Below are 24878 nucleotides of genomic sequence, written 5' to 3'. Positions count from 1 at the left end.
ACAAAACGAAAGAGTATAGCTACTGACACTAGCAAACTCTTTCACCTATAAAAAGTTTTAACAAAACACATTGAACGTCAAACCCAAAACATAAAACTAAATTAAGATTAGTGTCTCTAAACAATAAAATAAACAGTATTAAACTGTAAAAAATCGTTCTACCCCCAATCACGCGACACTGTCGGTTTATGATACCCAAAATGTTGAATTTAAAAACACATTGAACGTTTGCTTTTCAAATTATAGAATCGGTTTTGGAATTATTAGTGAAACACGCGATCATCTTGACAAAACGATTATTATGGACTTTATTTGATTTGATACGTTTAAAATTGACTTGAAATATTGCTTGATGTGGTCTGTTTTTGTTGCGTGATTTTTTGGGTCTTTTAATTCTAGTTAACATTTTTGTTCATAGTCTTCATCTTCCACGATACGACCACATCTTCTTTTAAGTCTGATGTGGAACACAAAAAAAAATATCTGAGGAAACTTAAGAATCAGTGTCAAAAATAAATATTTAAAGTATGTCCGGATTTGGTTTAGGTACATGAGATGTATTTTCATTCAAATATTCCATTGATGTCGAAGATTCCTCTTGAAGAAAGCATCTTGAAAATAAATATTATCTTTAAACCTAGATTTTAAAGGATTACAAGAACTATCTCAAAGACGCATCCTGAAGACATATTTCCAAGCACACTATACATAGATAAACATCGGACCACAATGATAAGTTTTACAGCTATCGATAAATTCCATAGAGAAGCGAGGGAGCCCAAGAAAATTTATAACGGAAGCCACGTAAAATACTATCGAACGTTACCATCGGAACATAATCGGATGGATTTTTATTTTTATTCTACGGTTCACAAAGTAAATGCATGTTTAAATATTCAAAATTTGCCTACCCCTTTTATTGTCACGGCACGGAGCGACTTCCGTGCGCGATAAAAGTATGGAAAGCTCGGGCGATTGGTGAAGGTGCGCGCTTTGGTTATTTTATTTACTGAAGGAGCTTTTATATGGTTTCAGCCGAAAGAGGTCCACTGCTGCCCAATGGCCTTCTCCAAGATTCGCCACTTTTTTTGGTCTTCGGCACCCAGCATCCACAGCTTACGAAAGTATACTTATGTTTATTTATTTATGATTGTTCTTTTATTGGAAGACCTCCAGGTTATAGCTACTGAGGCAGACTTGGTGACAAATTAAGTTACGTCAGGCTTATCGCATACTTTACTTAAATACGCCAATATTTGTTAATAGTTCTGGTGCGAAGCCATAGCAGGTCTGAATAACTTTCAGTTTTGTTTTGATTAATTTTGAATCCTATTTTTAGCGACTATTCATTTGCCACGCAATAAACTTGAATGGCTATTTGTAAATAAAAGAAGTACAGAATTCACATGAGCTCTGGATACACAATGACATGTGAGCTTTGTTCACAAAAATAGTAGACTACAATAAAATAAATATATATACAGACTGCGCATATACATACATAGTTCCAAAACATATCTCTATCAACGTTATTATACTTGAAGTGCCTAACTAAAGCATAAGTACGTCTAAGAGGCAGGTTTATTTGGAATCCTGGATCACTTGGCATCAAGTTATACCTAGTTTGCGTCTAATGTGTGGGTACTTAAACGTCGTTAATATTATATGGAGCAGCATACAGTGAACAACGTTTTCATCTGCGTCTTAGTGTATAGTTTAGAGCGCTGTTCCAATAAATTGGTTGAGAACAGTAAGCTTAGTTGAAAAGTCATCATCTGATTAAGCTTAATTATATTGTATATTAATAGCGACAATGGAGAGTTTTTTAGAGGTTTTACGAAATGATTAGAGAAGAAAAATTGCAAAATGCAAACTGCATGAAAATATTCAAGACAAAATATGAAATATACTTGGGTATATGAATCTGTATGCCCAACGTTTGTTTGCCATCGACTCGCCAAGAAGTAGATGAAAATATGTAGTTATGAGTAAACTTGACTGAGATGTCAATAAACTTCACGTTCTCTTCACGAGGAGAAAGAAAGATAGAACTGGCAAAAACAAATGTCCATTTTCATTAATCTCTGAATCCAAACCAAATTCCAAAGCATTGATCCCAATTTTTAATTTCTCGCACTATAACTCCCCGTGAAGCCAATAGTCCGTATTTATCGTCAGGACATGATATGCCTCGGGTAGGAAAAACGCTGTGTTTCGACATCCACCATTAGCATAAGGTCCGACACCGGCTCTGCAGTAATGGGATGTTCAGTCCCATACGTTTACATAGCATTATGACGGAACTAGGCGTTTTTTGAATAGGACAATGGCATTTTTAGAGTGTTGTTGCTTGTTACCTACATTTGTTTTAAAGGTGCTATTTTTTCTTTGGGTTTCTGTCTCTTAAACGCTGTATTTAAAACTTTATCATATCGCCGTCAAACCGATCTATGGTAAACCATTCTGATCTATGTTAATTCCCTTTTTGGAAAAGCTTTTGAGACATCTTATATCATTCTTTCAAATCTTCCAAACCCAAATAGACTTGACCTGGACACATTGCTCAATACATTTTTTGGAAAAATTACAAGTCTCGACCGACTTTAATAATTAGAGGACTAATCAACATTTCGTTTTTGAGTAGACCGGAAAATTTCTTCAGTGAGAATACTCTAGACACTCTTTAACTAAGACCAAAATCTTCAAACAAACAACGTGTTCGTTTACAATTGATTCAAGTGTTTTTCTCTATCCACCAGTCAGTCTTGGGTGGTCGTTTTCATGTCTAAGCAGCCATTACGTTACAAATGGACATAGCAAATTAGTCGATAAAAACCCCCCATGAATCAATCAGTGAGGACTTAAAGCCTTGGTTAAGACACGATCAGATATACATCTGACTTCTCGTGGGTTTGGTGCCTGTTCATTATTTGGTGAACGTAGGTACCTAATGTTTAAAGTGCAAATGTTAAAGATTTATGAGTAAGCGTGAGAAATTTTGTTTTAAGATTGTATTTTGTAGTATAGGGTCCTAAGTTCAGGCTAATTTAACTTTGTGATCGCGAAAATCATTAGGTGACGCTGTGCATCTAGATAGAGTTTAAAGTTAGAATATTTATATTGACCAGGTTTTAAATTTTGAAAGGTTTGATCCATTTTCATTTGCTTAACTCCTGTCTGTTCAGTTGTGTTAACAATGAATGCAACATTTCAAAAGTTCTTGATTGCAACAACATAGCTTTCGATCTAGGTTACTAGGCACTCAACAGCGTAATTGGCACTTCGTAGTTGCTAGTATTCACCGTAATAAACGCATCGCTATCGATCAATATCCCAATCCTGAAGGCAGCGACACCCCAGCCGTCGAACACACGGAAACGAACGAAGGGAATCATCCACCGCGTATAAATTTCTATGCAAATGAACCGGCGAAGAGCGACGTCGTGGCAATAATCGGCCGGCGGCGTCGTAAATAAAGTTTACGACGCGACGACATCGGCGGCAACCCTTGCCGGGAATTAACGCGACGCGGGAGGTAACCGATGCTGGATTGATAAACCCGACGGCGAGCAGGGCTGGCCCACGCGCGCGCCGCACCACTCCCACATAAGTGCAGCACGAACTTACGCACGACCCATAAACTTACAATATTATGAACGAAATATGTTAAGCTTGAACGTTTTTATTCCGCGCCGTGGCCTCGCCGCACCGGCTGCTTTCCCAACGGTCCTGCGCGGCCCTGGCGATGCAAATTAGGCTAATTGACGTTAAGATTGAGAATAAGCAACTGCGGAGGCCGATTTATGCACGCGGCGGCACCGGGAGAGGTGTGCCGGAATAGAGCGAGCTCACCAACGTCCCAGGCACACATTAAGATCGAGATTAAGCAAAAATATACCAGCCATATTGAGCATCCAGCGGATAGCTCCGACTCGAGTTTATTCGATGTAATCACATATTCGCTGCTATAAAGCTTTGATTACGTCATATACGAGTATGTTTATGATAACACCGGCATAAAAGGTTTCGTTGAGAGTGGAAAATATCGTGTACAATGTATTCATATTCGCGTAAATATTTGTAGCGTCTGACATTGTAATCAATTTATCAATAAAGTCCTAGAGAAAATTGTACCAGTTCCAGCGCTGTCGTAATAACACGAAACATATTTTTCATATCTTTACGAACCGGTTGGATTTAGTTCATTCGTGTGACAACGGTTCGGAGCGAACGCGTCGTAGATTCAGAATTCTAATTCAATTTAGCAAAAGGGTTGCCAGCTACGCGGAACGAAAAAACTGCGGGAAAAGTAAAGGGAGAGCACGGAGAAGGGAGAAACGAAATTCAAAGACATGTCTAGGGGCGGTGGCGTGTCACGTCGCGCGGTCTCGGGACGCGAGGGTAATTGATGCGTTCAGGATTAAGATAGCTTTTTAGGTGTCGCGGACTCCATGCGATAGGGGTGGAGGGATGTACTGCAAATTTGTTGATACCGCAAACATTGCCGTGATTGATCACCACCAAAACTGTTTGAAGCCATTAAAATACAAGACAGAAAAAACAAGTCATGACGGCATAAGTCATTGTGTTGTCATAATGCAGCCGGTTGCCGAATTCATGGAGCTGTCAAAACTTTTCCTCAGACTTCCGTGTTCGGTTCCCGAACGGAGGCAGCCGCGATTGAGCCGTCAAAAACTCTGACACGAAGAAAATTGGGCGCGAAATTTTCGTGACCAAAAATGCTAGTGGAGGCTGTCGCCCGCCAAAAACATATGGCTGGCGGTCGACGTTTCTCACCAAACGTCGGGGGCGTTTTAAAATGTCAACCAAATTGTTTCAAAGTTTAATCACAAAGAATTTGATTTTTTTGCAAGTTGTTTCAGCAATACGTTACACTCTAGCGAACAATGGATGAGCTTGCATAATGTTGTACTTGGATGCAATTTTACTTTCCTTATCGATCTTTCAATATTTGTATGTAATAATATGTAGGTATAGTACCTATATCATTGTGAATGATGAACTTTTTACTCACGAGACAAGATCATCACGATTAAGACCTATACCTAAGTCCGCGATCGCTGTTATGTTTTGGTGTTTAAAGAAAGATATAAGGAAAGGCCATTCATCATGGCCACTCTTTTACGAAATAACCTTTTATTCGTTACATTAAATACCAACACCATGAAAATTTCTCGATAAAGTTGCTACGTCAAAAAAATGACGTTTGACAAAGGAGTTCTACACCATCGGTATATAATGATCATTTATGGCTTATGGAATATAATGGCGATTATAATGGCAACACATTCCATAGATAACATCTCTGTTGACGAGAACAAAAAACCCTTGGACATGACTGGTGCGAAATTATCCGACCCACTTAATAAGCCATTAAGTATGAAACATCAATAAATTGATACCTGTATGGAATAAGAAATAAAATAGTCTACAGAAATAGATAATGGTTTCACCGCAGTTTTCAAGGGAATAATAAAACGTAATTACGGGAAAAAATGTGACCGTTTTGTACCACCTTTGTAATAATGTAAGCAGGTATTAATTAAATATTGTAAAGGTATACAATTAGTTTACTTAAACTGTTAGTATTGAAATCTTATTTGCATTATTAATTTATTATGATCCTTGAGTAATTTATTTGCCATAAGCTTGCAAACAGGTGGACATACAAACAGAATGTTTCATATTTTTTACTATAAAGCTCAAAGTTGGGTGTTTGAGTAGAACAACTGCAAAAAACTCTGAAGTTACAACCGAATCGTATGATTACGCAAAAAAAAGGCGGAAGTAAAATATTGTTGCCAATCATAATACTTCCTAATTTAACCCCGTTTAAAAAGTAATATTTCTTAAACAAACTTCGCAAGGAATTGCGCAAAAAGAAACTTTGGAAAACAATAACTCACCCCACTGGTACTAGGACAGAATAAATCGAAGCTGGGTATTACTTATTACGCAATTAAACTTCGGGACCCTTCAAATTCGATGTCGAAATTGTCGAATCGAGTATTTCGACGGAAGAGCTTCGATGATGTAACTCTTAGAATTTCAAATTTCGCCCACTTCCGTGACGAAATATTTCGGTGTAACGGCGAAGTTCGAGTGTGTACAAGTTTGTGTAGAACTGCATTACAATGGCCTCCCCTGTGGTGCGGGGGTAGGTTTGTTCGGGAAATATTTTCGGCATTTTCACTTCCGTTGACTGATGTTTTGGGGTATCGTTTTGGGATGTTGTCAAGTGTATGCTTTCGGCGATACGCGAATCGGGCTAGTAATTGATGATCGATCTATATCGATATTATTCTTTTTACACGCTTTTCTATATCGATATTATTCTTTTTTAATTTTACTCTCCGTCTTTTTATTGGTACTGAATTGACTCCTTTGCTCTAATTAGATGAATAGGGAAAACATGTAAGTACTACAGATTATTTAACAATGCAGACGTCTGCCCCGATTAGTTTCTGGTATGTAAGTAGAACAATCCAAATGGTTTGATTTATTTTATCAAAATATGTGTGATACCTATTATGGATGAATATTTGACAGATATGCAAAAATCTTATTAGACTTTGCTATTGCACCTATCTATCTAAAAATCTTTGATTAGCGATAAGTCGCCAAATTAGAATCGATAAAAAAAATAACTAAGCCACAAGAGCAACACTCGTACTAGACCGACCGAACGTTAGGTATGCTGAATTGGGAAACTATAGAAGAAAATCTTTGATAATTTAGATTTTTTATGCATTTACGATCCGGTTACTGGGTTTATTCAAATGGATTTGCTAAAGTAAACCATAGATATATAATTACTAGCTTCCGCCCGCGGCTTCGCCCGCGTCGAGTTCGGTTATATCGCGTTTCCAAGGGAACTCTTTAAAAGTCCGGGATAAAAACTATCCTATGTTCTTTCTCAAGGTCAACTCTATCTCTGTACTAAATTTCATTGAAATCAGTTCAGTGGTGTAGACGTGAAAGTGTAACAGACAGACGGACAGACAGAGTTACTTTCGCATTTATAATATTAAGTAGTAGGGATACCGAAGAGCTTCACAAAAACGTCGACCATAAACACAAACTCCTCCTTATTCCTAATTCTAAAAATTATATAACGTCTTTAAAGTATCAGGTAGGTCTCCATTCTCCATCCTTCGGAACGCGATCGCATGCAACAAATGCATTCGGTATTGGTGAAGCGCAATTTTCGTGTTAGACCGTACGATTTTGTCGTGCGACATGATTTATTTGTACGCTAAGGCCTACAAGGCTCGGATGCACGCAAATACTTGTGATCAATTGTCGCTTTTTGTTGGTACGTACTGGTAAGGTTATGGGTATTTGGGAATTGTGGTATATTTTAGTAGTGGAATATAATGTTTTTCCAAAGCTAGTTTTATCTACCTATTATCCGAACATATCAGAAAGCAGCGAGAATTTCATACATCAGAATGCAAATGTTTGCTGTGAGTCTTAAGATTTGAAATTATGAGTGTGTGTTTCAAAAATGTTCTTAAAGAAATAAGGGCTTTTACGTCTTTGGTTTAGTATGTGTTACATAAATGTGGAAGCTTGTAATTAGCAATAAGTACTACTTGTATATAATTGTCTTTTTAGTCTGTAAGTTTTCTGTAAAATTAAATAAATAAGTATGCTGAAGGAGCTTGTGTGGAAGAAGGCATTGATATGGCTATATTAGCATGACTTTTATTTAATAATGTTTAAAAATAATAAGTAATTTTAAATCTGGATGAGCTTAGAATAGCTTGTAGGTGTGTAAGTAGGTAATTGCATATTCAATAAAGCACCTCTGATTATTTCACACTTCATACAAAGTAGAGCCTTGTTATCGTTGAGTTGAAAATTAATTGTTTCTTGCTATGTATCACTTTTAAAGCATAATAATAAAAATTACTAGTTGACAGTCTACAAGGTAACATAAGGACATGGCTTATAGTAAATGAATTCATTTGTTATTTTACTAGCTTCTATCAGCGCTTCCATGCCTGGGTTCCGTGACGACTACTTAATATATATGGACAAAAAGCAGCCTCTCTCAATAATTGGGCTATCTAACACTGAAATAATTTTTCAATCTAACCAGTATTTCCCAAAATTTGTGCATTAAAGCTAGAAAATAAAGTCTTTAATTTTATAATATTAGTTGTAGTAGTAATAGATACGTATAGGCACTAGCTGTATATTGCGGTAATGTCACATTATGTTACTTAGGGATAATGTAGCTTTCAAGTTGTTCACAAATATATACAAATCTTTAGTCCTTATAAAACTAGTATAGACAGAAATGACTTACTTTGTTCATGCTGCTGCCACGCAAGAGCTCCGCAGAGTAATGCAAGAGTCTTCCCGGATCCCGTCGGGCTCTCCAGTATGCAGTTCTCCGATTTCTTGATAGCGGTGATGATCTAAAGCAGAAAATAAATATGTACAATGTAGGAATAAATAAGTGTTTGAGTAGTAGATATATAGATTTTTGTATACAAAAAGGTTGAAAATACTTAATGTGTTTACTGTTGTTATAATGAATGAGAATATTTGATAATTTGTTACCATAAATTGAATGTTTGTAATAGTTTTTAGGGGTTACCTATGTACTTGAGATTTATCTTTGTTCTAACTACACTTATGAAACTGTAGTTTGTTACTCTTAAGGACAAAATTATTATAGAGAATTCATAATCACCTTTGACATTAATGCAACCTGACTCCCATATGGATTTACAGGCAGAGTAACATTTACACCTTCAATCATCCTTTTAAAAACTTGTTTAGGAGCCTCTATGGGCTGCCTGATCTTCGCAGGTTTAGCTACAGGCACATTCACATTCTGCTTTTGAGGAAACAAAGCTCTGATTGGAGCCTTCTTACTCTCAACCTTTTTCGAATCATTTTTGTTATTTTTCGAACCGAACAAAGACTTAATGGCTGCCTTTCTCTGTAAATGGACTTCTGGAAGCTCCTCATCGTCAGATAACGCAGGTATATCATTGGAAATGTTGTTAAACTCTTCATCACTACTTATTGCAACTACATCGTCTTTGAAGAAATTTCCTGCAGTTTTAGAGCATCCTGGCCCACTGAAACTGTCGTCGTCGTCAGATATCTCAATTTGTGTATCCATTTTGATTGAAATTCACTTAATTATACACTTAACACTATGAATAATTTCCCGCGTTTTGCTCGCTTTCTTATAACCAATAAGATAAAGATTTTAAGTGACCATTTGGATAGTAATGCACACACACAAACTAAACATGCCAATAAACCAATTAGCTTATTTCAGTTATCAGCTCTATTGCTGTATAATTAGCCACCAAACGTATTATTGGTAAACCAAAATACAGATGCAAACCCATAAACAAACAGCTGAGGCCAAACGTCATTCTTTTCGCATCTGTCACTGTCATTTAGCATGGCGTTTCATTTTCCGCAGCAAGCGCAAATTATGCTTAGAACATAAAAACATTGGTGTAACATTATCCCATAAAAAATATTTGTATTACTTTCATTAACGATTTCTATTTCGCTTTCTGTTAATATTTTTTCGAGCACCACACAGATCTGGTTTTAGCTAATATTTGCGACAGCACAATTTGTTTGGCTAAATCTGTTGAGATTAATTACTATTATTTTACTCGAATTATATCCTACTGTCCTGCTAATAGCATGAATATGAAAGTTTGTAAGAATGTATGTTTCTTATTCTTTCACGCAAAAACCGCTAGACCGATTTGGTTTACATTTGGTATGTAGATAGGTAATACCCTGGATTATCACATAATAGGCTACTTTTTATCAACACACCTCGCGGGCGGAAGCCAGTTAATTATATTCAAGAATAACCTACGCATAAAGAATAAAACGAAATTTAAACATTACAAACTCAATTTATTTTATATTCTGACAAACATGGATAAACGATACAAGCATCTCTTTATTTTTTTGATCATCACGACACCAAGAAAGTCTGAAACAGAATGAATTGCCTTCCTGAATTGGCTCCATTGCTAAGATTTATTGATGAACCAAGTATTATGATTATGTGCTTCAAATCTGCTGATAGAAGCTATCAACGTTAACTAAACATTTTAAATATAAGTTACCTATTTAAGGTATGTAGGTTGGGTTGGTATGCACAATGCAGTATGGGGTTGCCCTGGTAACTGGGTAGAGGAGGTAAGATAGGCAGACGCTCGTTATAAAACACTGGTACTCAGCTGCGTCCGTAGACTGGAAACCGGCCCCAACACAGATGGGAAAAGGCTAGGCAGATGATGATGGTATGTGTTGGTATTTGTACCCATTCTTTTTCCCAATTCATATACCTCAGCAAGATGTGAGCAGTAAATTGTGATAATATAACTTACAAAAAAGACGTTCTCCAGACCATAGAGAAGAATGTATAATTTCATCTATCTGCTTTATTAATCACAAATCTTCAATCACAAATCACAATATAGGTTCAATTCATAATTTCTGTGGTTGCGGTATCATGAATATGTAAGATAGTAAAGAGAATGCAGCAGCCCAACCTAACCAGCACATTTTATATAAAAAATAATTTGTAATAGTTTTAATAGGATTTTTATTTTCTTTTGTATTTTTTGGGGAAAAACTGAAAAATGACAGTTTACGTACCTATATGCCAAAGTAATGCCAAAGTATTTTTTTTCTTTTTTTATGGTTCGGTATTGGTCTCTATATTTTAGACCTAGCGTAGGTTTGAATACTTTTTGTTGCTTGTTGAGCTCAAACCATAGAAACGTAATCACTTTATTGCTTTTATCTGTCCTGCATAGTATTGTGTTTCCAATTTACGAAAATATATTATTTTCAATTACATTTTATTCGTTTTACTACTTACAGAGAGCTGTCGAGACGTTAATAAAAATGCATAAATGTATTTTATTGTTCACCCACCATTAACGCTCTCGGTATTAGTCAAAATGTCTGGCTGTTTAGTGTTGCTGTTGCCATCGGTGAACTCCCGCCAACAGTTTGGCGCCATTACACGAATGAGTTGTCACAGAGGTTATGGTGCGTTATAATTTAGTTTATAACCCGACACTTTGCTGTTTAGGCAATGCAATTAGTAAATATGTCACGAATTATCGTTTGCTTTTTTTATTGCATTGTTAGTATGGAAGTGATCGTTGGCATGACTCACATTATTGTGATCGTTGTAACAACTAAACTACTTTTTATGATATAACTTGGCCTATTTTCCCTATGCGGTCAGTAAATGTAACTATCGCCAATCTTAAACTATTGATTCCTTATAAGTCAGTCGACTAACAACTAAAATCGATTAATAAAAATTAGTCGATTATTTACGTTACAAAACTACTTGTCAACTTCTCCATGTTGTCAATGCTATCTCGCAGATCAAAACGTAAATCAGCAACGCAATAAAATAATAAACGCATAAACAATGTTAAACTAAACTATGCAAGGGATGGCACCCTATTTTTCGGGCCATTCAACAGTTTACGTCCGTTTTAATACAACTCCTACAAATTGGTACCTATATGTCATAAATTACAGAGTGAAGACGCAACCCTGGCTCCCCTTGGCTTTGTGGGTGCATTCATATTAGGACGCTTCTGGGTTACCGAATCTAATTCTTGTTATCGTCAGATTTTGTTAAAAAATGCGGCTGGGTTCACTGTAGAACAAATTGATTTTAATCACCTTGCCAAAAAAAAAAAATCTAAGGCATTATTAAGGTATCCTAAGAAATTTTCCTGGCATTGACAAAACGTGTCTGTTTTAGTATCTTATGTTGTTTCAAAGGACATAACAATCAATCATTAACAGCCATAAATAAACAAAAAATAACAGAAGGAAACTGAAATTCTCAACACAGCACATGTCGAACATTGTCGGCCAAACAGTGGCGCGTCCCTCCCAATTATTGACAAGCTTTATTGCGCTTCCTATCCGAGCCGCTTTATCAACGTATGTCACTCTATCCGATACAACCACTGAACGAAACCCACAGAAAAATAAACCTTATGGTCATAGAAATAAGGGTTAATGTATGTGTATGTATAACAGTGTTATTTCTACTTAATTTGATGGCAAAACTTTCTATATCGAACTCATTTATACTTCTAAACATTATCAGGAGGGGTTCGCGCGGATTCGACGGCCAATGGGCCTTCAAGATTGATATCTTAAAGTAATACGACTGTCTCTATTTGTATACGTTTTATGGCATTTGGCGGACAATAATTTCGGCTTTCTTAATTTGGTCGTTAAGTGTTGTGTAGGGAATTAAAAGTGTAATAAAACTGATAAAATAACAATATAAAGTTTTGTCTGACACTTCTGTTAGATTAGTTAGATAATAACTTGTTTCTATACAAAATGTTTTCTTTTTAACTAGGTATAGTAAGGGTACTTATTCTTTTCTGGTTTCGAATCTGAGAAAGTCTTTCTTTACGTAGTTATTCATGTAGATCTAGACCAGTTTTTTGACTGCGTGGTATCTAATTTTTGCTTAGAATTTGGTGACCTTCCTTATCAAGAAGTATCCGATAGTTGAGGTAAGCGTGGAAACTCAGTAAAACAAATAGTTTTGATGTACGATGTCCTACCAAATTAACAGCCCCTGTTAACTTCCCTTCAAAATTGCAATACTTAATGCAAAAAGCAAGCTAATTTAAATTCTTATTTCGTTAAAATAAAGATACTCCGTGTGTTCACCGCGTGTGACCGCGTCCGACGCATTGACATTAGAACATCACCAATCACTCGATTCAGTTTGAGCGGCCGTGCGTTATAAATCGACTAAATCGCCCACCCCTAGTCCGACCGCTAGTGTACCGTGAACTCGACTAATTTCTTTGTTGTTAGGCACACGCACCGCACTAGTAATCAGTACAGTCTTTGTCACAGATGTTTTTTTTTTTCTTGTAAAAAAGATGCTCATTGCGGATTCTGATCGTGTTTCATTTGTAAACGGTACGATCTTAAATGTGGCTAATCAGATATAAAGTGATATCTAGTCTATTTCTAAAATACTGGAGAGAACAGTTTAATTGTCAATACATAATCGACTATTTTTGTCCTTTTCGATTATCGATTCCGTATTTTCTTTCAATAGTTTGAAATAGATAGCTTTTGAGCTGCATTTACGATTTAAAATGCAGCGCCATTTATGTTTTTACCGCCAAAACGAAATTCTAGCTTCTAGCATAATTTTTCGTCACCTGCACTAGAGCAGGGACATTGCAACAAATTATTTATGTTCGGTCAAGCCAAACGATTATTGCTAGCGACGTATGTCAAGAACAGAAATGCGTTTAAGAGGGGGACCAACTTGTCAGTGCCGGCTAAGTATACAATGGATTATTAAAAATGTATGGGTATCACTTGCATTATAACGTGGGGTAAATGGGGCTTCTTAAGTGGATTATGTTCGTCACAATATGTTTAATAATCAACTAGGTGTTGTGACAGAAGCGTTCTATAATGTTGCATTAATAAGACCTCATTGCCTATATATTTTGGTAGCATTTGTTTCAAAAGACATCGTTTAATGTACTGATATTACAACTCTGTGATATTTTTATCGAGTGAAACCTCTCGGCAACACAGCTTATAAATTAATAATTTTAACGCGTCGCAGTTATTGTACAAAAAACACCATACAACTCCCGCTAAGTTGTGCAGTGTGATTTCAAACAGCAATCACCATGTTTTTATTCCATTCTCACTCGGGAACTATTCAAAAGATTTAACAAACCCCGCTACTAGTCTGTAGCGCGGGAAAAGCGAACACAAAAACTGGTATCGAGACCAGAATGTTGCACTGACAGTTCCTAGTAGTGCTAATGTAATGGAGCTATGCTGGCCGAGGCTCGAAATATGCTGTACCCCAACATACTGAGCGTATAAACGAGTGCACCTGCCCGCGACCCTGTAGGTCGCTGATACCAATCGGAATAGATAACATACTTTTTATTGCTATTATAATTATCTTTATTTGGTCACCCCATCACACGCTCGATACTTCACAGTTCAATGCTTTTAGAAAAACGGCCATTTTTACGGCGCAAAAGTGTCGTTGTTGTCTTGTAAATACGTTGTAAACGTGATGACGTTTATGTAATTTTAATTGCAGTTCACTCGGGGTTAAAAGTTAAATGATTGCATCAGTAAATAGGAAAATTGTGCTATTTTTTATCATTGTCCGTGGCACGTTTACGCTTGAACGATAATGATCTAGGAAATACTAGACTAGCGCATGTAATTAAGCGACAAATAATAGTTTGATTAAATACGGAGATATCGGCCGATGATTAATTAAAGTTAATTAAGAAAACAACAGTTTTTCAAATTGAAAACGTTTCATTTGAATCAGCTATTAGCATTTATAACTACATTAATTTATGGCTAATAAAAATAATGGGCGCACATCAATTGTTTTAGAGCCCTGTTGGTATTTAACTAGCTATTAAACGAATGCAACTTTATAAATGATGGCAGTATTTTATTACAATTTAATATAAAGTTAGTTAAGAGAATAGAATACAATACCTATTCTTTATTTTACACTAATAGGACAAACATGAAAGGACGAAACAAAAAATATGCGTGAGTACAATATGCGATCTTACCGCTGAAAGTGTTAATGTACTTACTTAATAGTTTTAAGTATTTTTTAAAACTCAGAAATTATAAAAATGTAATAACGTTTTTTTTCAACGTTTTCGAATTTGAGTTTTCAGTAAAAAAAATAGTTCCTTGCACGAACTATCACCCCTCGCATTAGGCAAAATGGTTGATGCGTTTGCCTTATTTAAAAACAAAAAAAACTCCGCGTCGCTGACAGACGCTCGTTAAATAGTGACACGGAATTTTTCACCAACTTATTTCCCTGTTTTTTGAGTGATTGCTGTTATTTTTGGGCGAATCTCTGAACTAAAATAGTGTTGGGGACTTCGGAAATGAAAAGGTAATTTTTATCGATTCGATATTTACGCAAGACTTTCCTACGATCATCGAATTTTGACACAAAAAAATAACAATAAAAATAACATGCAACTGACTATTAAACGCATAAACTTATGGCCTTTCCCAATATAACATTTACTAAAGATAGAATTTTGATATAAGCTCCATACGAGAGCATAATATTATATACATACTTATCTTTAGTTACAATACAACAGATACATAGAAAATTTCAACAATTGGTCGAATTTAGACCAATCAAGACATTTGATTATTCTATTTGATCAAAATATTCTTGAAACACATGACGTTTTTTTCGAAATTACCATAAGATGACGATCAGGAAATAAATTATTCGATGTATCGATAGTAAAGTGACAGCACAGCGCCCCTACCGGCAGATAATCACAACGCCATTACGTGTGTGGCACGCGAACCATACCGTAATTTAGTAGAACTAACTTCATATTATCAGTTACTTGTATAAACTTTATCACGTATACTTTATTGCTCATATTAGGTAAGTTCGGAAACTTTTTTTGCTGTTGGCAGTTCATGGAGGTGAGTAATCGACTAATTTGTTGTTTTTTTTTTGTAGGTTATTTTCTTCTTAGCGCCTAATGTGCCTGATGGGACACAATAATCAATAAATAAAGAGCTTCTATGAAAACATGGAAACTGTCATAGCATTTATTTGGTTTTAAAGCTTTTAAGATAATCTTGTCTTTAATATTTTTATTACGCAACGTTTCCAATCGATTCCATCTAATTTTACAATCCCCAAAGAAAAACACTATTCAATAAAACCTATGCTTCACACAACATGTCCAAACTAAATGACTTCTGTGCTTTTATGGCGTCAGTAATCGACAAAGAAAATGGAGCACCATTATCCATACTTTGTCTACAAACACTCCCACCCAGCTATTGTGATGAAAACACCATTTTTAAACGTATCAAATGTTCACAAACAATGCTGTAACGCATCGATATAAATTACTCGATAATCGAATAGAATTCGGACGTTACTCGAATAGAATTCGGACATTATTCGAATGGGATTTGAATGGTCAACTGTGTGTGGAAACAATTGCACTATATAATGTGTTTTGAGTATAATGTGGAGGCGCCAAACAATGTCATGGTTTAAGGTGGGCTCGATGATACGGATTGAATTGACCCTCTACTCTTTTTGATGCAATTCGTAACACCATGATTTTTAACTGTGTAGGACCTTATTTATCGGTAGGTTTTTCTTACATCACTTTACTAACTGACAATACATTTTGCATATTCCAGTTTTTTAAATAATCCCAGTTAATTATGAAATACCTACCTATATTAAATTTTTGTTTTGATTTTGAAAAAAGTAAATCGGCGTCTTATCCCCTACGTTTATAAATGGGGGATTAGTTATGAATTAACTTAATGAGGTTATCCTGAGGAAATAAAACAAGGCATTTACCCTTACGTAGGTGTCTATAATTTTCTAAACTTTTACTTAATCCCGTGAAATCTCACAGACACATTTTAGCTTGAAACCAAGTCCCGTTCATCACGGTCAGTTGGTCGCTCCACCTATCTGAGTCCATGACAATGACAGCGGCCGTCAATGGCGGGTGACATTATGGCGGCCTGTCACGAGATGCGTGCGCGCCATTTAGCTAATAAAGGGGACGGGAGGGTGCTATTGGAATTCCGTATACATCGACCTTGATTAAAGTGTTATGGATAGGGTAAAGTTTACGGTAATTTGAAAGATGTAGTTGTAATTAAGAAATTGATTAGTACCTATCCGAGAACCTATAGTCACTACACAATGTCTTAAGTAAAGTATTACTTGGCTCTACTCCGTGATTTTACTCGAGTCCCGGGATAGCTGTTTTCGCACCCGTATTAATCTAGTCCTAAGCCGAAAATCGATCTCAGTGGCGTGCACTTGGAGAGGCCTATGTCCAGCAGTGGACTGCGATAGGCGGATGATGATGATGATGATTAATCTAATGATTACTTTTACGCTACTTTAATGTTTCATTAAAATCCTTTCAGTGCTTTTTGCGTGAAGGCATAGCAAACATCCGACAAGTAGATGCATGAATATTTTCTATTTTTGCGTCCTATTTGCATAGATTGGTTAAGGTAGAAAGTTCATATAATTCTTAGCCCATAAATCAATGTAACCAATCAAACAAATCAAAAAAACAAGCAACAAACAAGTGTCAGTTAATCCAATAACAGCACTATTGAGCTATCGGAAAGTGCTGTTTAAAAATTGATTAACTTGTAGCACAGGCATCAGCTGTCTATTGGAAGTTAACACCCCATTATAGCAATAGACACAGTAATCATTATGTGGCACCTTGTAAGACTGTGTTTACATGAAACTACACTTTTTTATAAGAAAAAAGTAAGATGGACGCCAATTGCGGCGGGAAATGTGTTTGTGAAATATAGGTGGTGTTTCGGAATATTGTTAACGCTCAAGGTGGTAATATGCCCTGTTTTTTAACTAGTAATTAAGAATAAGTGTTGATCTATCTACCTAGATGTTTGCTGATTCAGAAGTAATCATCATCATCATCATCATCTCAGCCATAGGACGTCCACTGCTGAGCATAGGCTTCCCCCTTTGATCTCCACAGAAGTAATTAATGATTCATATTCTTTATTGCACACATACATTTGACATACTGAAAACAGAGAGATAATGTACAATGGCGAGCTTAGCCCATTGATTTATGTATTTTATGTGCTTTCGGGTCTAAGCTATGTCCCAACAACAATGATATTTGTTCACCGATTTCAATTCTTAATTTAAGAACGCGAAACAAGCGGTGAGAAATTAGGTACTACCTCAGCTTTTAATTTTTTCGCAAATTCTTCTAACTAAAACAACTCTAAACACAAAAACACAAACCCAATGAATAAAACGTAACAAATTACATAAAAAACCAAACACAACATTACAAAATCGCCCATGAATTGTCTTCAACATGACATTTGCAAGTCGCAAATATTTTAGAAAAACGACTCAATTAAGTCGTCCAGTTACATGTAAGCCAAAGCCTTAGTCCAGTGACCAGGTGGACTGATGCCATTAATATCAATTGAAGACTGACCAACTGCTGCCAACGTAACTTGACCTCCCACTCCCCTACACGACCCAAGAATCACGACCAAGATGGGGTGGTTGTATAGTACAATACAGGCCAAGGTACGATAGTCAAAGAAATATTTTATGAGCAAGTTTCCGTCGTTCGAAGAGTAATGCGAATTTGATACTAATGCTTTTCCGTTTTGGAGCTGTCGATTTTGTACTTAATAGGAAGCGATATATAAAAAAGATGACACCAATTTGGAATTATTGCAACGGTTAACATATGTCAGCGGCTCGCTGTTTCTTAAGTGAGTGTAATTCTTTTTTAAAAGGATGTCGTTGAATTTTGTATTTTCTTTATTTATTTCTTCAAATTTAAAAATTCTTCAACGAATAAGCTTATTACCTATATTTATTATTTTTCACATAATTTAGGTATTAAAAATGTCGTTACCATGCTATTAGCGGGGCAGAAAAATATTTGCACCTTGTTGACCCCTGATACGAGTAGTTCCATCAATGTTTTAGAAACCATGGCCGGATACCTTCTAAAACTATGTCCAAGTTTCTGTCTAAGTTATTATGTACCTGTAATTACAGCTGTGTTTGTGATAAATAAATAATGTACCTATGTAGCTTCTCAAATACATTCTAATTCTGCAACTAATGACAAACCCAAACACAAGCAAATCCTCGCACATTTATATATGGCAGCGTTCTCAATTACAAGGAAACGCATCGCCAACTCCACGGCAACAGTTTATCACCGCGTCTTGTCACACACACGATCTTCATCAGTTCATTCAGATCCCTCGCTTCTGCACCAGTGGGCTGGTGTCTTTTGTTTTTGCGAATATCTGTTGTCCTCAATGAGGGCTTGAAACGTGGTAAATTATCTAAAGACACTAGCAGTTATAGATAATTTACCACGTAACTATAGGAGGAATTACATTGTTACAGCTTATTTTTTGGACTTACAACGGATTATGTTGTGGATAAATGTGTAGATGAGGATCCAATTATCGATAATTGACTTGTGAGTCTCTGAAATATTTTGGTCTGCTTTGCTTCTATGCTAATAGTCGTGATATAGAAAATTCCATTGCTAAATACTATCTCATGTAAATGGAGCTCGAATTTACCCCGAGAAAAAATTAGTGTAAAATGTAGCTTTTTTAAGTAACTTTGTATATTGAGTGGTTGCTACAAACTGGGTCGTCTATTGTTAACGCTATTGCCGATGTATATTCCCTTGAATCAAGAAAGATAACAATACGACCTAACATTTTAGTAAAACAAAAAACAAACAAAACTCAATCTAGAAACAATTAAAAAGATGACCCCACCAGCTGCACATACTCCCGCCATTACAATAGGTATCAGTCACAGAGTCACAGCGACATTCGTCACGGCTCTGTGTTGCCAGATTACTCAGGATTATGTACTGGCAACTTGCATTAGTGGCTTTATTTGATGATTGGGAGCTTTTTAACCGACTCCAAAAAGAGAGGAGGATTTTAATTGGATTTTATTTTTCTTTATATACTTGATTTCTTGAAAAAACCTGGACCGATTTGAAACATTATTTCTTCATATGAAGGAGTGTTCTTGTAGTTGGGTCCGATTGTCACAGGTAAGGATCTGCTGATGATAGAAACCCGGAGAAATCGAGAGAAACTCTATCATATAGAACATGCATACATTTTCCAGCAACTAAAAACAGACTAGCAGTTATTCCTATACCAAAACATTTAAGCCCAACGATTTTTTCGCATGGCAATCCATCAGCGAGAGTAGCAACACTGTTAGTGTCGCGGCCACGAGCCAGTCGACCGAGAGAGTCAATAAGGGCGGGAAATGAACGGGGGTCGTGTTTGACCGGCCCGGCAGACGCAATTATATTAAGATTACATATTTATCTCTCGAGACGGACCGATTTCTTATAGGGGCTTACAAGTTTTGTGTGGGATGTTATAGAGCTGTAAAACGGAAAATTAAATGCCTATGGACTATATTTAGCAGCACAGCTAAGCTTACAGCTGGTGTTATATAGATGTCTAACAGTAAAAACAATATCGCAATAGCTGAGCTGACTTTGGAAAAAAAAAACAGGAAACGGTACGGAAAATAGTACCTACCATTTTACCATCATATTATATGCTCAATATGTTATAACACCTACACATTGAAAGACCTACTGACTACCACTGATACTGTGTGGCCAAATACTGGGCCTCTAAAATTTTAGATAATTGCCATCGACTCGCCATCGCCAACGAGAAGAACCATACAACCTTTAAAAACTTTAAAAAAGTTAAAGGGTGGTAATAACACCTCTATACACACAAAGAGCATTGGAAACCAAGTCGTTTGATCCCCGATATTGATTCGGTAGCTCCGCGGCCGTCGCTCCGGGTCGATGTTATCATTGTTCTAATGTTTACCCCACTGTAGCTGTACTCTGATGACCAGAGACCACGAGATTGCGTCGGGAAATGCGCGGGAAATTTTGACAGTTCAAGACGTTTGTTAATCATGGCGGATGATTGTCTATGGAAACTATGTGTAACTTTTCATAAGAGCTAGCAAGTACTTCATTGAAATAAAACTTAAGATTTCACGCAATCGAAGCAATGACAAAAAATACAAAATGAACCACAAGATTGTTTAGTATTAGTTAAATAAACAAAAAGGACTTTTATGTATAAAGAACACGCTTTCTTAATGAATAACTACATAGAAACACTTGCACAACATTTGTAAAATAAGAACTACAGTTTCAGCAAAACAAATGCCTATCCAATTTAATCCTCTAATTTCCATTTGGTCAACACAAGTCGATTTAAACAGCCTTATCGGAATATCGATAATCATTATGCGATTTATAGCTCGTATCGATTGGTAATCGATTCCCACGGGTGTATCGAGTTGGGGAGGACATATTTTTGCGTCACCCCGTTGTTTGGTCAACCGGAACTTCTGGCGCTTTGAACTTACGAATTTGGAATGATAATTTTCTAAATTAAAATTTTATTGGTGTCAATGCTGTTTGTAATACTGGTCATAAATAACTATATGTAATTAATTTCACCTTGCTCATTTTGCCTCTAGATCACGTTTAAGTTATTGTGAACTTTTTTTTGCGGTTACAACATAATTTTTAAATGATTAGAGAATCTAAAACCGCTCTTTATTTGAGTAACGCATAGTTAAGTTTCTTATTTTTTGGGAGTTCCTACTAGCTAGACTATAACAGCAATAATATTTTGTGACAACACAGACAATTTAAAGTTCTATAAAAGTTGATTGTATTTTTAATATTAGGAAAAACCGAAGGCATGAATAAAATTACGATATGAAACACGTAACCTCCCTATTTTTATATTGGAAGCCGAGCTAATGTCATTCAAATTTCAAATTAGGAACAGTATGTTGTGTATCATGCCTGTAATTTAAAAAAGAACCTTTTAAGACCAATCTTTCTGGCTGTCAGATAGGTAGGCACGGGGTGGTACCTTAGGCTGAACGAGGTGGCTTAGGTAAGATGACTAATAAGTTTTATCTAACCAAAATAAAGTAGATCTCGAGAAGATTAATCAAAATATAACTCGAACAATACAAACTGTTAACAGTATTTCAATTAAAATTGTCGCCTATGTAGCAAATAAAAAAATATTGTAATTCTACAATAACTTTTAGACACCACGTTTTCCCACTAAGTACATTTTCTTTAAAAAAATCCCTTCAGGTCTCAATTAAACCCAATTAAACAATTCATAGCGTAAAATAAACCCATTCCTGGCATCCAGTCCGTAATTCAAGCCGCAATATGTCTGGAATATACAATTATTATGACGTTTGTCGTTGCCTCGTCAAAGTTGACACGTTACTATTTAGACGGAGACAATTGTGTAGTCTGGATGGCCATTATATTGGCTATGGTTGGCACTTTTACTGTAGATACAGTTACCGGCACGGATGTCGGGCTCTCGGCGGAAGAGTGGGGATCGCTTTGCGCACCCGTACACATAAGGCAATAAGGCAGTAAATCGCTTCTGCGCAGGTGAAGGTCAGGGCCCGACATCCGTGCCGATAACTGTACATTAACTAATGTTCTATCGGTTGATTTGCTAACTAAGGATTGAATTTTGACATTACCCCCATCATATCTCATCATCTCTAGGAAGCAAAAAAAAATCATCATATCATCTCATCATATCTCTAGGAAGCAAAAAAAAATATATAAAATGCTGGGAACGGCCGTAAGTGTTTTCACATCGGCTTTCGGATATACCCAAAACCTCGATACTTCGATACTTGCCTTGTTTATATGTAAGAGCCCAAACCCAGTGACGTCGCTCGCAAAACATTCTGAGCGGAAAATCCGCCAGTGTAAAAGCGCTGTAAAGACATTATTCGTTTTTTAGGATGTATGGATTCAAAGCATGTATGCACGTGGGTCATGTCAGTGTGATTGTTCCAGCTAAAACAACTAGAAGGAGCTTGATAAAACTTAGCAGTATAGAGCATGAAATACATACCACAGTAATATACAACTTTTTATACGGGTGCAGAACCTCACTCAACAAGCGGATGAAACCGCTGTTTGAATCTAGTAATGATTTTATTTTTGAGTACTGTCCAACATATTTTAATCCATCCCAAGCTATAAAGTCGTGGTGGCCTAGTGGGTAAAGAACCAACCTCTCGAGTATGAGGGTGTGGGTTCGATTCCAGGTCAGGCAAGTACCAATGCAACTTTTCTAAGTTTGTATGCACTTTCTAAGTATATCTTAGACACCAACGGCTGATATAAAGGTGAAGGAAAACATCTTGAGGAAACCTGGACTATTAAGTCTGAAATCGCCAACCCGCATTGAGCAAGCGTGGTGATTAATGCTCAATCCTTCTCCGTGTGAGAGGAGGCCGCAGCCCAGCAGTGGGACGATACAAAGGCTGTAACAACAACAAGCTATAAACTTCGAGCCAATCCTAACGGTCACGGTGTCTGACGGTTTCGCAAAGAGGCGTGTCACCATGGTGGCCAGCCATGGTGTTTGTCAGCAATTACTTCATCGCTTATCGACGGAAGCCGTAAGTGGGCCTTTTGTCTGTCACTTGCTAATAACGAGGTATCATGTGAAGGGACTGATGAAAAGAACTTGTAAATGATCGGTGTTATTTTAGTAGCTAAGTATTCCCTGAGGTTTCGTTTGAGTCCTGAGGGAACTACTTAGTGCACCCGGGTGGAAAGGGCCTATGATATTTCTTGAGCTGTAGAGTCTAAACTATCTACTACATAAGTATCTATTATATTCTAGAATCGATCTACCAAACATTTAAATCGGTTCAGTAGTTTTGATGTGAAAGATAGTCAGATTATACTTACCTAAGCAAGGATCTATTATTTCGCTAATTTGTTTCTCATTTATGTTTTACTCGCAAAGCTGCGCCCTAATCTGTTTATCTGTAGTGTTGTTGATCATTTTTTTTAATAGTTTCTCTTGTTAATTTGTAGGGTGTAACCTGTTGATTTTTTAAATTCCTTTCAGAACGGCAAGCCTATTTGCAAAGAACTGTATAGTAAGTTCAACTCAGTCGTGCGCGCGGCCTTATGTGTGGGTAACCCTTGTACATATACAGTGACTTTGTGTGCGTGACAAGAGGTACAGTCGGGTACAAATACAGTTATCTAGGGGTTGCATACGGGTGTTTAAAGAAAAACAGTTATTACGTAATTTAATGTTTATTTATTTATAATGATTCTAAATCGCTACTTAAAAAATCAAATGATGAATTTTCGGATTCGCTACTCTCCAAGGTGAATTATAAATTCTGACTCCATGTCAAAATGTCTATAGCATTCTTCTTTTTTCTTACATGTCGACAAGTATTACCCAACATCCCTTCATCAATTTGACTTGTACGTTCATTTATGAGTTTCATTATTTCCGTCTTATTTTGGTCGACATTATGCGAAGCAATATATTTTTTTTTAATTCCCCACACATTTTGTTTACATTATTATATTTATTGTCTGCGTACCCCGAGCTAGAAAATATGTAAGGAGTATTTAAATCATCTTAGATATTTCACCTCATTTATTTCTTAGATACTGTCAATGTAAATTTGAAAAGACGAAAATAATGAAAAACTATATTTAATAATAAAAAGCTTTGAATGTTGTTTCTCCTTAATAATTTCTCCGTGAAGAACTAGACATTTTCGTAAGCGACTGTACCCATAACAAAAAGCGATAAGAACACGTCATGCTCGGACGACGTCACTGTCACACGAATGAAAGTTGTATATTTACAAGCCGACGCACACATAGGGCCGCGCGCAAATCTGAGTTGAACTATCTATACCATACATATCCCCATACATCTTCAAGTACAGAGACCAGCTAAGGAAAGTTGCACACACCCAGAGGCTAAGTACTTACCATAGCGTGACAGTATCCAATATAATTAGCGATAGACTCGAGCTCTCCAGTTCTCAACGATTAATACCAATCTGTGTTTAACATTCAATACGCGTTTCAAACGTATAGGGCTGCCAGAGTTCACGTGATAATATTTTTCACAAGTTTCAGGTATGGAAAAAATAACAAACATGGGACAGATGAAAAACGGGAAGAAATTGTACAGATCTACGAAAAGACCTGATGGAACTAGGCCGTAGATAGAAAGGTAAGCTTTACTGTTGAAGTGATAAATTTCATCAGGCACTTGAACAAAAGAGATACGAGAAAATCATATATCAAAGATATTTAAGG

At 36.4% G+C, this 24878-nt stretch overlaps 1 protein-coding gene across 4 annotated transcripts in view; it reads right to left on the bottom strand.

The window, feature by feature from the left end:
* LOC110375603 (Fanconi anemia group J protein homolog) overlaps nucleotides 1-9419 on the bottom strand; it is a 68971-nt gene extending 59552 nt beyond the window's left edge. For all 4 annotated transcript variants that reach the window (XR_010277582.1, XM_021333766.3, XM_064040389.1 and 1 more), the window contains exons 1-2: nucleotides 8726-9419; nucleotides 8336-8447 (exon numbers count right to left, since the gene is read on the bottom strand). Coding sequence is in view for 3 of the 4 variants with exons in the window: in XM_021333766.3 (XP_021189441.3) it covers nucleotides 8336-8447; nucleotides 8726-9163 (550 nt within the window). In the remaining variant the exon portion in view is untranslated. The remainder of the gene's footprint in view (nucleotides 1-8335; nucleotides 8448-8725) is intronic.
* Nucleotides 9420-24878: the final 15459 nt, after the last annotated feature.

This window comes from Helicoverpa armigera, chromosome 22 (assembly GCF_030705265.1).
Source record: "Helicoverpa armigera isolate CAAS_96S chromosome 22, ASM3070526v1, whole genome shotgun sequence".
NCBI classification, from domain to species: Eukaryota; Metazoa; Arthropoda; class Insecta; order Lepidoptera; family Noctuidae; genus Helicoverpa; species Helicoverpa armigera.
The sequence above is the reverse complement of the archived record's forward strand: the minus strand, read 5'-3'. Positions and strand labels throughout refer to the sequence as shown.